This window comes from Carcharhinus amblyrhynchos, chromosome 29 (assembly GCF_965287045.1).
Source record: "Carcharhinus amblyrhynchos chromosome 29, sCarAmb.v2.hapA, whole genome shotgun sequence".
NCBI lineage: Eukaryota > Metazoa > Chordata > Chondrichthyes > Carcharhiniformes > Carcharhinidae > Carcharhinus > Carcharhinus amblyrhynchos.
In genome coordinates this window covers 24,319,268-24,333,569 of record NC_137352.1, presented here as the reverse complement: position 1 = coordinate 24,333,569, position 14,302 = coordinate 24,319,268, and the positions used below count along the sequence as shown (strand labels likewise).

The 14,302-nt window shown below is 42.7% G+C and overlaps 1 protein-coding gene across 1 annotated transcript in view; it reads left to right on the top strand.

Annotated features, from left to right (window-relative positions):
- Positions 1-14,302, top strand: part of LOC145359830 (otoancorin-like) — a 96,232-nt gene that overhangs the window by 71,009 nt on the left and 10,921 nt on the right. Inside the window, exons 16-21 of the mRNA XM_080214615.1 lie at positions 3,589-3,782; positions 4,208-4,301; positions 5,859-6,024; positions 7,376-7,557; positions 12,823-12,975; positions 13,983-14,131. Of these exons, the coding sequence (XP_080070741.1) occupies positions 3,589-3,782; positions 4,208-4,301; positions 5,859-6,024; positions 7,376-7,557; positions 12,823-12,975; positions 13,983-14,131 (938 nt within the window). The remainder of the gene's footprint in view (positions 1-3,588; positions 3,783-4,207; positions 4,302-5,858; positions 6,025-7,375; positions 7,558-12,822; positions 12,976-13,982; positions 14,132-14,302) is intronic.

The window sequence follows — 14,302 nt, the reverse complement described above, 5'->3', positions numbered from 1 at the left end:
ATAAATGCTAAAGAAATTGGTGGAGGAATATTGAGGAAGGCATTGAAACTGGGTGGAAGTGATTAATGATTGAGCCCTGGGACCATTTCTGGGCACTGTGTCTCTCAGTGATTGAGGTAAACATCAAATGAAGCTCGTCTTGAAGTGTTCTGATTATATTGAAGGATATATTGATAAGATAGCAAAATGGATGAAAAAAAAGTAGCCAATGAGATGGAATTCCCATGTTATTGAACGTACTTAGTAAAAGAAAGCATTAATTATATCCGGATGAGATTTTATTTGTGGGAGAATGAAGGAATTTTGTATCAGAGATAAGAGTAAGGGAGGAAGAAGCGAATCAGAACTGAAGAAGGAGAGGGACGCACGTGCAGGAAAAGAATAATGTTCCAAGCTTTGATTCGGTAACGGGGAGTTTCAATTTTGTCCTAATGTCAAAGCTCCAAACTGACTCAACACCAAGACTTCCAGATACTGCCACACTGCAGGTTTAATCCTGACTATGGATTTATGCTGTGTTTGTACGGTAACGAAAATACTGGTGCAAGTCCTGGAATCAAGCTACTGTTGTAATTTTAGTAAGCAAAGCCATGGAGGAGAATGGAAGAACCGGCAATGCTTTTGCAGTTCCTCCTTTTGTTGGAAAAGTATCTGAAAGCAAGTGAATAGAGCTGGCTGCTTTAGGAAACATTAGTTCATAGAATCATAGAATCCCTGTAGTGCAGAAGCAGGCTGCTCAACCCCTTGAGTCCACACCGACCTACCCAGACCCTATCACTGTTAACCTCCACATTTATTCAACTAACCCTCCCTAACCTACAGATCTTGGGACACTAAGGGTCTGTTTACCACGGCCAATTGACCCACATCTTTGGAGTGTGGGAGGAAACCAGAGTATCCAGAGGAAACCCACACAGATGAGGGAAAACATGTAAACTTAAAGTTTCAGGTTTGTTTTTAGTATCACAAGTAGGCTTGCATTAACACTGCATTGAGGTTACTGTGAAAATTTCCTAGTCACCACATTCCAGCGCCTGTTTGGGTACATCGAGGGAGAATTTAGCATGGGCAATGCACCTAATCTGCACATTCTCTTTTGGAGAGTGGGAGGAAACCGTAGCACCCGGAGGAAACCCACGCAGATATCAGGGGAACGTACAAACTCCACACGGTCACCCAAGATGGGAATTGAACCCGGGTCCCCTGACACTGTGTGGTAACAATGCGATTCACTGTGCCACGTGCCACCCAGTGATCAAAATCTGGAATAAAGAAATTTTGTTTGAGGTGATTCTTCAGTGTGTCAGTGCATTTTCACTTAAATCATTCCTGTACCGGCTTCAATATCTTCAGATATAGCCTGATCAACTGCTTTAGCTAATTCTCTCTCGGTTGACTCATTAAAGCTTCTAGCTGCCAGGCATTTTCACACCTCCCACAGCCGCCATCTTGACGGTCTGCTTGGCTGATGTCATCGACATACTGCCAAATATGAGCGGTTTTGCTTTGTGAGCCCTAGTTTAATAAGAACAAGTGTAGGAGTGAACCAATTCATTTCATGGGTAGCCTCTCCTGCAGAGAAAGATAAAATGCTTTCCTCATTCATTTTGGACTGGATTTGAACTCAAAATGTACAGTGGCGTAGCAGCTCCAACACTGCTGCATCAGTGCTGAGAAAGAACAACCCTGCTTGATAAGTTTCATTCACTTTTTTAAGGTATTGACTGTAGGAAACAAGGATATACAGGGAGCAGAAGGGGGAGTGCAGGAGGGGCAACAGATGATTGCATTGAATGGCAGGATAATGAAGGGCTGAATGGTGGCAGAGTGGTTAGCACCGCTGCCTCACAGCACCAGGGACCTGGGTTCAATTCTGACCTTTGGTGGCTGTCTGTGCGAAGTCTGCATGTTCTCCCCATATCTGCATGGGTTTCCTTCTGGTGCTCCGGTTTCCTCCCACACCCCAACGATGTGTCGGTTAGGTTGATTGGCCATGCTAAATTGCCCCTTAATGTCAGGAGGATTATTGGGGAAAATACATGGGGTTGTGGGGGCAGGGCCTAAGTGGATTGTTGTTGGTGTAGGCTCAGTGGACCGAATGGCTTCCTTTTGTACTGAAGGGATTCTATTATTAGGTTTCTAGCAGTTGTAGTGTACATGGACATTAGAAAATTATCTGACAAGCTAATAGATGAGAAGTTGGAAGCCAAGTTAAAACTTGGTTAGTATAGTGAGCATTGGGGATAGCATTGAAAGTGGGTGGAAGTGATTAATGATAGAGATCTGGGCACCATGTATATCAGTGATTGGAGTAAGCATCAAGGGAAGCGAGTGCCGAACAATTTTGGTACTAAAGATGACGATAACGGAATGGGGTAAAAAAAAGTAACGAATGAGATGGAATTCTAATGTTACTAAATGTAATGTGATATCTGTTAGTAAAAAAATACTGATTATATCCTGAATAATATTTTATTTGAATTCTGTGGGAGAACAAAGGAATTTTGTAAGATTTCCAAAATATGTATCAGATTTATAAGATTGTGGAAAAAAATGATCAAATTCAAGGTTTTATCATGAGATCCATAGAAAATAAAGTCTGTAGGCTAACGATGAACCTATATTAAATGTGGATAAGGTCTCGGTTGAAAGCAAAATATTGCAGATGCTGGAAAACTCAAGTAAAACCTGAAAATGCCAGAAGTTCTCCGTCATGTTTATATACTACCTGCATCCACCTCAACAGACATGGACAAGTCATGAATCATTTCTAACAACACAGGTCTGATAGAAAGGTTTGAAATTAAAGAATGGAGCAGGGTGGATAGATTAAGTTAGTATCCATGGTTAAAGAATTCAGGAATCAGCTTCTTCCCTGCTGCTGTCAGACGTTTGAATGGACCTACCTTGCATTAAGTTGATCTTTCGCTAGATCGTAGCTATGACTGTAACACTACATTCTGCACTCTCTTGTTTCCTTCTCTATGAATGGTATGTTTTGTCTGTATAGTGCACAAGAAACAATACCTTTCACTTTATGCTAATACATGTGACAATAATAAATCAAATCAAATAAAAAAAGACAGTGGCCAAAATTCTCCAACTGTACCCGCGGCTGGGATTCTCCAGTCCCGCTGCAGAGAGTGGAGATTTGACTGGGCGCCAGTTCTCACTGGCAGCGATGCCTGGGCCTGTACGAGATGGGAGAATCCTGGCCATTGGGTCAGATATACATGGTAAAATGGAGGCAATTTCAGCAAAGAAGGCAGAAGAAACTGTGGGACCCAAGGAATTCTGAGGCTGTGGAATTCACATTTCTAAGGGAATGTTGGAGGGTAAAGCTTACAACATTTAAGACTGAATAGGTGGATGAAAGCAAAGTGTTAGGCGGAAGAGTAAATTGGACAGATCAATTTGATGAGAAACACATGCTTGCTTGAAAGGTAATTGCTAACAAGAACTAATTAGCTGAAAAGCCTCTTTCATTTTGCAGCTTGCTGTCCTTATAATAATCAAATAACTTGTTTAAATTTAATGCATAAAAAACAGCTGAAGTGATTTTTAATTTGAGTTTTGTTCTGTTGACAGGATTTGAATGCATCCTCAATGACGGAGGAAGAAGTCAACAGTTTGGGTTCCCTGGTCTGTGAATTTAGTCCCAAGGAAATTGCCAACATAAACAACACTGTGTTCGTCGAAATTGTTGATCAATTTCGAGAATGTGGACGGTTTGACGGAGAGAGGGAAAATGCCCTGAGAGAGAAGATCCTGTCAGCTTTTCCGTGAGTTCAAAACAGGGGGTTAACTACAACTGTTCTTGTTAACTCCAGCTTTAGTTGAATAAGAGTTAAAGCTTATTTATTAGTCACCAGTAAGACTTGCATTAACACTGCAATGAAGTTACTGTGAAATTCCCCTAGTCGCCACACTTTGGCATTCGTTCAGGTCAATGCACCTAACCAGCACGTCTTTCAGTCTGTGGGAGGAAATCAGACCACCCAGAGGAAATCCACGTAGACATGGGAAGAACGTGCAAGCTCTATGCAGACAGTGACCCAAGCCGGGAATAAAACCCGAGTCCTTGGCGCTGTGAGGCAGCAGTGTGAACCACTGTGCCACCGTGCTGCCTGGAATTTTTCAGAGTCTGAATGAATAATGTGCTTGATTATTATTAGCGTAATTTTACCAATTTTTTCTTTAAACCTAGGCCTCTTTCAAATTGGACACTAGATGAAGTCACTGAGTTGCGTTACTTGCTTGCAGTCCTAAAACCTGATGATTTTAAAGCAATTCCCAACAATGTAAGTAAACCACCATAACTGTGCTCAGCACAATTATCTTACATTTGGTACCTGTACTCTCGTGACAAAGATCAGGCTTGGACGAGGAGCTGTCTGTGAATGTATTAGCCACATTCACCAATGCCTCACACTCCCAGAAGGGACCAACGGGCAAGTAAACAGGAATGCGAAATAACACCATGCAACAAAATCTCCAGTTTATACTCCGTGTGTAACTCCCTGCCGAGAATGTGGGCTCAGTGAATATCCTCCTCCAGGACAGTATTGCAGCGGTGCCATTGGCTGGATGTATGGGCAGCACGGTAGCACAGTGGTTAGCACTGCTGCTTCACAGCTCCGGGGTCCTGGGTTCGATTCCTGGCTTGGGTCACTGTCTGTGTGGAGTTTGCACATTCTCCTGGTGACTGCGTGGGTTTCCTCCGGATGCTCCAGTTTCTTCCCACAGTCCAAAGATGTGCGAGTTAGGTTGATTGGCTGTGCTAAGAAATTGCCCCTTAGTGTCCAGGGATGCGTAGGTTAGAGGGATTAGGGGGTATAATATGTAGGGATATGGGGGTAGGGCCTGGGTGGGATTGTGTTCGGTGCAGACTTGATGGGCCAAAGGGCCTCTTTCTGCACTGTAGGGTTCCATGATTCTATAATGAAGTCCCCCCCCCCAATTTATCCTTTATTCCTGGGATATTTGTTCAGAGTCAGAGAGTCATACAGTGCGGAAAAAGCTCTTCGGCACATCAAGTCTGCACTGGCAGCAACTGCCACTAATGTTACGCTAATCCCATTTTCCTGCACTTATCCCATATCCTTGAATGTTTTAATATTTCAAGTGTTTATCCAAATATTTTTTAAAGCTTGTAAGATTCCCGGCCTCCACTACATTCCCAGGGAGTGCATTCCAGATTCTCACCACTCTCTGAGTGACTTTTAAAATCTCAAGTCCCCTCCTGCCTCTCACACTAAAACTATGTCCCTTCGTGAGTGACCCCTCAACCAAGGGGAAGAGCTGCTCCCTACCCATCCTGTCCATACCCCTCATAATCTCACACACGTCAAGCTTCTGCCCCCTTTATCCTACTGTGTTCTAAAGAAAACAATCCAAGCCTATCCAGTCTCTTCTTATAGCTCCAATGCTCCATCTCAGGCAACATCCTGGTGAACCTCCTCTGTACATGGCCTAGTTATGGTTCTTCTCTGTGATCTTTCCAATATTATTTTGTGTGGCTTATTTCTCAGAAGTGCGAATAGTAGTTTCAACAGAATCTAACCATTGCACTTGAAAACATTCATGGGGCCTGGTGAATGGTATGATAATAGTGAATCTATTCTACTTTTCTCCCCACACAACCAAGCAGTCTATAACCTATTCTAACTGCTGTGGCGTATTATCCCAACATTGTCCACTATTATCCCTGGGCCACCTTGAATTCTCCATTTCTGAATTGAATCAGTGAATCTGCATGGACTGCCTATTTCTTGGGTGCAGTCAAACACCACTAATCCTTGATTATAAAGCACAGTAAACATGGACTCACTCTTATGACCTTTGGCTTTTTTCTGTAGGATGATATCCGAATAGCACTCGAGGAAATCCTCTCCAGTCACAAGCCCGTGAAGGATTTTGTCCCCGCTGATTTTAACAACGCCCCTGACCTCTCCGCACTTGCTCAAAAACTCTTTGATATTCTGAGAAATGCTTCACAGGACAGTAGGGGAAAGCGGGCAGCAGGTATGTGTCATGGAGGTTATTGACGTTCAGACCAAAAACATTATGAAGGAGAAGATCAGTAAATGAGAATCAACATTTTTGTCCCAATCTTTGCCATCCAGGAGTTACAGAATGGGAAATCTGATTTAAAAAATAACTTGACAATAACCTAATTCTCATTTAAGTTAAATTAATGAGAGAAAATCATTCATAGTCAATGACTGAAATGGAATCTGGCCTATTAGGATTTCCCTCTGTCCTCTCTTTACATTCACAGAATCCCTGCAATGCAGAAGGAGGCCATTTGGCCCATTAAGTCTGCACTGACTTGCCAACAACATCTTGCCCATCCCATCCCTCAAGATCCAAGCATTTGCCCCATTAATCCACATAATTTACACATCTTTGGACACTGCGGGGCAATATAACAAGGTCAATTCACCTAACTTGCACATCTTTGGACCATGGGAGGAAACCAGAGCACCTAAAGGAAACCCACACAGACGCGAGGAGAGTGTGCAAACTCTGCACAGTCACCCAAGGTTGGTTTCCCCTCTCAGTCCGAAAGACATGCTGGTTGGGTGCATTGGCCAAGCTAAATTCTCCCTCAGTTTCCTGAACAGGCGCCAGAGTGTGGCAACTAGGGGATAGTAACTTCATTGCAGTATTAATGGAAGTCAAGGATTTGCAGTTGGGAAATTTCAGCATCACGTCAGCCTACTTGTGACATTAATAAATCAAGTTTAAGCTTAAAAAGCCCATGTCCCTGGCACTGTGAGGCAGCAATGTTAATCACCATGCCGCCTTCAGTGCTTAATGCTCAAGTAATTATATTTAAAAAAAGGCCAGATTAAAGAAAGTTATTTTAATTTGTTTTTGATTGATGCGTGGGTGAAGTACCAGAAATACTAAATAAGTGACACGCACGTTGAGGTTAAATTATTTGTTTCTGTTTGGGTGTTCGTTACATTGAGGACTGAGAGTTTGTGTTTTTACAGAAACACTTTTAACTTGATTTTTACCTTGATGCAATACTGTTACCTCTGCATCAATGATTATAGGTCTAAGCCCAGTCCCTTGGAGGTGGGTTAGGTGATGGGACGAGGAGCTAAGTTGTAAAATAGTACAACAGGTGCTGGATATGACACATTCCCACCTCTTGCCAATGAACTTAACCCCGTTACTTTTCGACAGTTGACCAGAGCAATTGCTTCAATCTTAATTTCCAGTGAAACGGATTGAAAGATCTTGGGTTTACCTGGCATAGACCCTGTACTCCATTTTTAGGAGTTGAGACTTATATCTTGCATTGGCAGAACTGAATATCAGAGTAGATAAATTTTTTTTATCAATTGCTTATTTTTATTTCCAGATTGCGCAGTACGTCCCACCTTAGAGAAAATCGAAAGCCTCGGTCAAGCAAACACTATGTGGACCGCCCAACAGTTGAGTTGCATTTCAAACGAAGACTTCATAAATTCGCTGGACACACTGACTGAGGTCACGGGCTTCAGTGCTGGTCAGCTGGAAGCATTAAAGTCAAAGGCTTTGGAGGTGAGCAATTCCAGCGGGAGAGGAAAGACTCTCGTGCTCCCAACCACAGTCGTGAGCACATTGGAGTCCACCTTACACATGCAAAGTACATCAGGAGCATTTGCACACAGCTTGCCTGCTGGCACCAGCAGGCGGCCCAAAACATTTACACGGTCGATGCTGTCCTGCATCATTTAGGCCGGTTTCAAATGGCTGACAGGAAGCTTTCCAGTCGGACGGGATGGGAATTCTGATGACTCCATCTTGACGCTGAGCTCAAAGTATTCCCTTAAAGGGGAGGGATCAACCCTGAGGTGGGAAGGACAGGTGAGGGAGGAACAACGAAAGATTAGCAGTGGGTGGAAGGGCTTCTGAGACCGGGAGGCACCTTCATGGTAACAGCCCAACATTTAATTCAGGCCATTTTGGAGGAACCTTATAAATGGCATAGGATGCTGATATCAATATCTAGCAAGGTTCCTTCCTGTTTTGGATCCTGACTTGGTTGGTCAATAGTATTCAGCAACCATGAACGTACGTAGCTAGCAGACATGAGGCTTGCAATTTTCCTATCCTGCCTGCCATGGAAGTTGCAGCAGGCGGGACAAGACCATGTAAAGATCTGTTGACGTCAGACAGGATTTTCCAGTCTTGGGGTGAGCGGGGCTGGAAAATACCCACCCTACAAATTTTTAAATAAAATTCTACCTGCTTGCTGCCCCATTTTCAACATGAATAGAACAACAATGGGTGGCATGTTTCGCACAGTGGAGCTTCACAGCTCCAGGGACTTGGGTTCAATTCCTGGCTCAGGTCACTGTCTGTGTGGAGTTTGCACATTCTCCTCGTGTCTGTGTGGGTTTCCTCCGTGTGCTCCTGTTTCCTCCCACAGTCCAAAGATATGCAGGTTAGGTTGATTGGCTATGCTAAATTGTACCTTAGTGTACCGGGATGCTTAGGTTAGAGGGATTAGTGGATGAATGTGTCGGGATATGGGGGTGGGGCCTGGGTGGGATTGTGGTCAGTGCAGACTCGATGGGCTGAAGGGCCTCTTTCTGCACTGTAGGGTTCTATGATTCAATGAACAGGTAGACAACAATTGCCTCCATTGCATTTATAATAAAAATGTACCCTTTGCCGTGATGGTCCCCCATATGTGGAGAAAGGTTCTCAGGTAGACAATGGTCAGCTTTTACATTGTGTTGGAGCATTAGCAATCCAATTATCTCTAAATTGTATATGATTTTGCTGCAGAGCCATCTTAAACGTCTTGCACTGAAAGGGTCCCATTAACATGTCACCACCTCTCAAAGCATTTCACTTAATGAAACATAGTGGATGTGAGTACTCAAGCAATATTATAGTGTCTAATCTTTTAGCTAAATTAATGATGCCCACTGTGTGCTCTGATTAAACCCAGTGGAGAACCACTTTCTCCAGGCTTCTGTGCAATGAATTGAAATGTTGTTAGATGTTGGCACACAGCAGGACTGCGAACTCCACCATTGACATCACCATCAGCTGCACTTGTCAGGAAAGCCAAGCAGAATCTCTGCACGTGTCTCGGGCTCGGCTGGCAGCCTTCTTGTCATTGGCAAAACCCTCGCAAACATTATCTCCTTACTCTGCAGTTAAGGATTAATGTGTCCTGCGCGTCCATTCAACACCATCAGGCAGCACTTCCCAATTTGTATTCTTTGGCTTTCCACACAGTTCAAACATGTGCAGGTTAGGTGGACTGGCCATGCTAAATTGCCCCAAGATTTACAGGTTAGGGGGAGTTAGTGGGGTAAATGTGTGTGCCTGGATAAGATGTTCTGTCAGAGAGTTGGCGCAGATTCGATGGGCTGAATAGCCTCCATCTGCACTATAGGGACTCGATGGTTCTATGACCCTGGAGGTGAATTTTCCAGCCATTCAGGCTGGTGAGATTCTCTGGTCCCACTGCAGTAAATGGCGATTTGGCTGAGCAGCAAATTTTCCAACCTGGTTTGTAACAATAGCCAGAGAATTCCAGCCTCTATGTTTCACTTGTTTGATGAATCCTCATCTACTGTAACTCTACCCAATTTAGAGGGTGTGTCTCAGCTTCTAAGTGAAAGGGAGGGTTAACAAAAATGGAAAATGACTGGTTGCCAATGTCGCCAGAGATAGCAGGGACTGCACAATTTTTATTTAGCAGTCATCTAAGTGCTCTCCTGGCCTTCAGCCTCTGGAGGGAAAAAGCAACACAGCTAATGATTGATGTCCCTGAGTAATTTGTGTCCTTATCAGCTACATTTTGAAGCAAGTAGTAACTGCCAAAGAGCTTAAAGAATACTTAGGATCATGAAGTATGTAAGATAAATATTAATTCTCTTTCACTGCCATCCCTAACTACCCAAGCAATAACACCATTGTTGTTATTGCTCCTCCTTCACTTGATGTTAAATACCAGTTAGTGACACTCCCTCCTCCAGTGACCTGGCATTATGTGTTGCTTCCTTCAGGAGGAGTTGTATTAATGCTCACTGGAGTCTCCACATCCTGCAGTCATAATCAATTAGGATTTGTTCCATGTGTGGTCGCTGTAAGGGAAAATTGATCCAGGATGTCACATTCAATTGTGCGAGCATGATTTCGGAGCAGTGAGTTATTTAAGAGTGAACAGGGAACATGGTGCAAATGTGAACATCCCGAATAGACTGTTTTCCGAAGGAGCATCTATTCCTGTCTCTAGTGATTTATTTAACTGCACTGTAATTCAACTGAAAAGGTTCCTGACTTTGCTGACTTAGTCAAGGCATCACACTATGTTTGAGTCTATAAGGGAGCGCTTGGAGTTTTGCAGGTTCTAATCACAACCATCTTCCGCAAAGTTCATGCTGCGACCTGTAATGGCTTCTACCTGGTGCTCCAACAGTTAAATTCCTCTCTTCTGGGGGTTAAGCCAGCTGTTTTTCCACATCACCCTCCGACAATATTCATACAGATGTTGTGCCTCTTCCTACCTTTTCCCATTGTATCTGCTGGTAGGCCTTCTCCCCCTCTTCTGCTAGCCACATTTACATTAGGTAAATTCAGAGTTTTATCTGAGCAAACAGCTTGATTTGAACTCAGGAATTCATGACATGGAGATCATTTGCGCAGAGAAATGTTTGATCTCTAATTTAGCATTTTGGAACATTTCTTGAGGGTTGCCTTTGAACAATAGAATCCCTACAATGCAGAAAGAGGCCATTCAGCCCATTGACCCTTTACCAACAACAATCCAACCCAAGTCTTATCCCCGTAACCCCATGTATTACCCTGCTAACCTCCCCTGACATTAAGGGCCAATCCACCTAACTTGCAAACTTTGGAGAAAACACGCGAAGGAAACCCAGACGGACACAGTAGCGGGAGGGGAAAATGCAAACTCCACACAGACAGTGACCCAAAGCCGGTATTGAACCCAATCCCTGGCACTGTGAAACAGCAGTGCTAGCTGCTGCGTCACCATGCCACCCATGAGACACAATGTTAAGGAAAAACATTGATTTGGAACATAGTCAATTTGATTGATCCCATTGGACAAAAGAGAAGTCTGGCGTATGAAGAAGAAGATTGACTCACCTGATGAAGGAGCAGCGCTCCGAAAGCTCGTGATTCCAAGTAAACCTGCTGGACTTTAATCTGGTGTTGTGAGACTTCTTACTGTGAAGAGGGGGAAGAAAGCTTATTGAGGATTCTCTGTGCTTGTGCGACTTCTGAAGCACCATCAGCACAAACACTTTTATCTCCTCAATCAACTCACCTATTTATGTAAGAAATGTAAAAACTACCTCTTTTGACTGAGCGAAGGTAAGGTTATAAATTAGTCTCAAGTCTACTCCAGCCAAATATTACTTGCTTAATTGAAAGTGGAGGAAAAATTGACAACAGTTCTGGGCTTTAGAGATACCACTTTGTTGAAGGTTACTGAAATATTAGATAGCCGGTAAAGGCAATTTGGAATGATAGGAGAGGCCAGAGATGCATAATAAGATGTAAATGGCATTTTAAAGGTAAGCAGGCCAGAGAAGGGATTGAAAAATTAACTGGCAGCCAAAGGCATTAACTAGTGAACTAATTCAGAATGTGATGGAGTTTGAGCTTTAGGTTTTCAAGCATGTAAATTGTGACAAAGGGCGACTGCTATGAAACAGCAGCCTAAAATCAAATGGTAAAAGGAATTGTTTTATGAAACCATAGAAAGAAAAGCATCTTCCATCAGCTAGAACTTTCCATTGCACTGGATGCTGAACAGATATTTTCACCCTGAATAGACATAAAATTCGGCAATTTTTCCACCGTGTCGCTATCCATACCAGTGCAGAGACCCACAGTGAATGATGCAGCATTTGCTGCAACTGACAACAGGGTAGATATTTAGTTAAAACATGAAGCAAGAAATGAGTGCCTAATTCAGATTCCTGCGGCATTATTCATTACAGACATTAATGAGTAGTTTAGGGAGAATCATTTTCCCATTTATTTTAAATTAAGTCAGTTGATTTCAATGGACTGAAAATCAGGCAAGTTGCGAATGTAAGAATCAAAATAGACCATTTGGCCCCTCAAGTCTATTCTATTATTTAATTAAAATGTGCCTCATGTGTACCTTAACTCCATTTATCCACCTTCGGTCCACAGTAGCACAGTGGTTATCACTGCTGCATCACAGCACCAGGGACCTGAGTTCAATTCCGGTTTTGGGTGCCTGTCTATGCGGAGTTTTCATGTTCCCTCCATGTCTGCATGGGTTTTCTCCGGGTGCACCAGTTTCCTCCCACAGTCCAAAGATGAGCAGGTTAGGTTCATTGGCCATGCTCAATTGCCCCTTATTGCCAGGGAGATTCGTAGGATAGAATTAGCAGGGTTGTGAACGTAGCCCAGTCCATCACACAAACCAGCCTTCCATTCATTGACTCCATCTATTGCCTCAGGAAAGTAGCTGGCATAATAAAGGGTTCCTTGCACCCTGGACATGCTCTCTTCCACCGTCTTCTGCCAGGAAAAAGATACAAAAGTCTGATCATGTACCAACTGGCTCAAGAACAGCTTCTACCCTGTTGCCATCAAACTTTTGAATGGATTTACCATATATTAATTGACCTTTCTGTACACCTTAGTTATGACTGGAACATTACATTCTGCACCCAATCCATCATGGTTAGTGTACCAAAGAAAATGTTTAAGTTTTTTTTTTATTTTGTTATGTTAAAGCCTCTCTCTTGATAAATGCAAGTTGCAGTTATACATATATGTCAATTCTTGTCTCTTCAGGCTTATGGCATGGAAATCACAAATGATGAACTTGCCTCCCTGAAAAAGATCACACTTGGCTTCAGTGATGAGGAAGTGAAGAAGTATTTTGTTAAACCTGATATTGATACGATTGGTGCAATCTCAGACTACAAGGAATGGGCCAGCCTTAAGGTGAGGATGAATGCTGATTTATCATTTCTGTCAAGGGGAGATGATGGCCCAGTGATATAATCACTAGGCTATTAATCCAGAGACTCAACTACTGTTCTGGGGACCTGGGTTCAAATCCCGCCAGGGCAGGTGATGGAATTTGAATTCAGTAAAAAAAAATTTGGAATTAAGAATCTTCTGATGACAATTAAACTATTGTCAATTGTTGGAAAAAACTCATCTAGTTCACTAATGTCCTTTAGGGAAGGAAATCTGTCGTCCTTACCTGATCTGGCTTACATCTGACTCCAGAGCCACAGCAACGTGGTTGATTCTCAACTGCCCTCGGGATGGGCCAGCCAGCAAAGCCATATCCCACAAATGAATAAAGAAAAAGCCAATTGTTCTGCACTAGGAACGATCAGATTTGGAATTATTTCCCAATTGCATTCTGACATTCAAGGAATTGCCATTAGGAAGATGTGAGAGTGTTGAAGCTACTTAGAACACTTATTTTTGCCTACTTACAATTAATGGGAAATGAAATGTTCACTATTGTTTGCGAAGAACAATTTGCTGATTGGATAGATTATTTTTAACCTCGGGCAGTAATATAATGGAGCAGATTTCATACCTGTTCTAGAACCTGTCTGACCATTTCCGTGAGAGAATGTAGAAACTGGGATCTGTAAACGGTCAGACAAATAGAGTTTGAGTAGCTTCTAAAGAGAGGTAACCAGGTGGAATTCGCTCCGAAGAAAGAACTCCAGAGATCACAGATGTGGTCATTTTTAAAACTGGTAATGATGCAGTGATCTACGGTTTGAAGAGGAGTTGAATGGCAAGTCTTGTTATGCCTCTCAGGTGAAAATAGGCCCCTTCATAATGCTGAGTACTCTCTTCATATTTTATATCATTTTTCACTGATAATTAAAAATAAATGAATTTGCAGTGATGGATCTGCAGCTATATAATTAAAATCTTGCACACAAGGACTGATATTTACCGATAATCTTTTTCCTTTAAAGTATGACATACGGGCCAAGGCTATTGTGCAGAACTTTCTGGGTGAGCGAACAGACAATATGCTCACCAGCACAGATCTGGTGGCTATGGGCTATTTCCTTTGTGTGCGTAGCTCTGAACAGATCAAGAACATCAATGTGTCAGCCTACAGGTAAAACCTATTCATGAGTCATTTTGTTGTGGTCTTTTCCCTTTGAAACAAGATTATTGCTTGAAATGTGGAAAATTATTTCAAAACATGTCTTAGTAATGCATAAGTGGAACAGGTTTCTACCAGTGTGGCCGATGTGGTGCTGGTCAATGTACTTCAAAAAGAGACTGG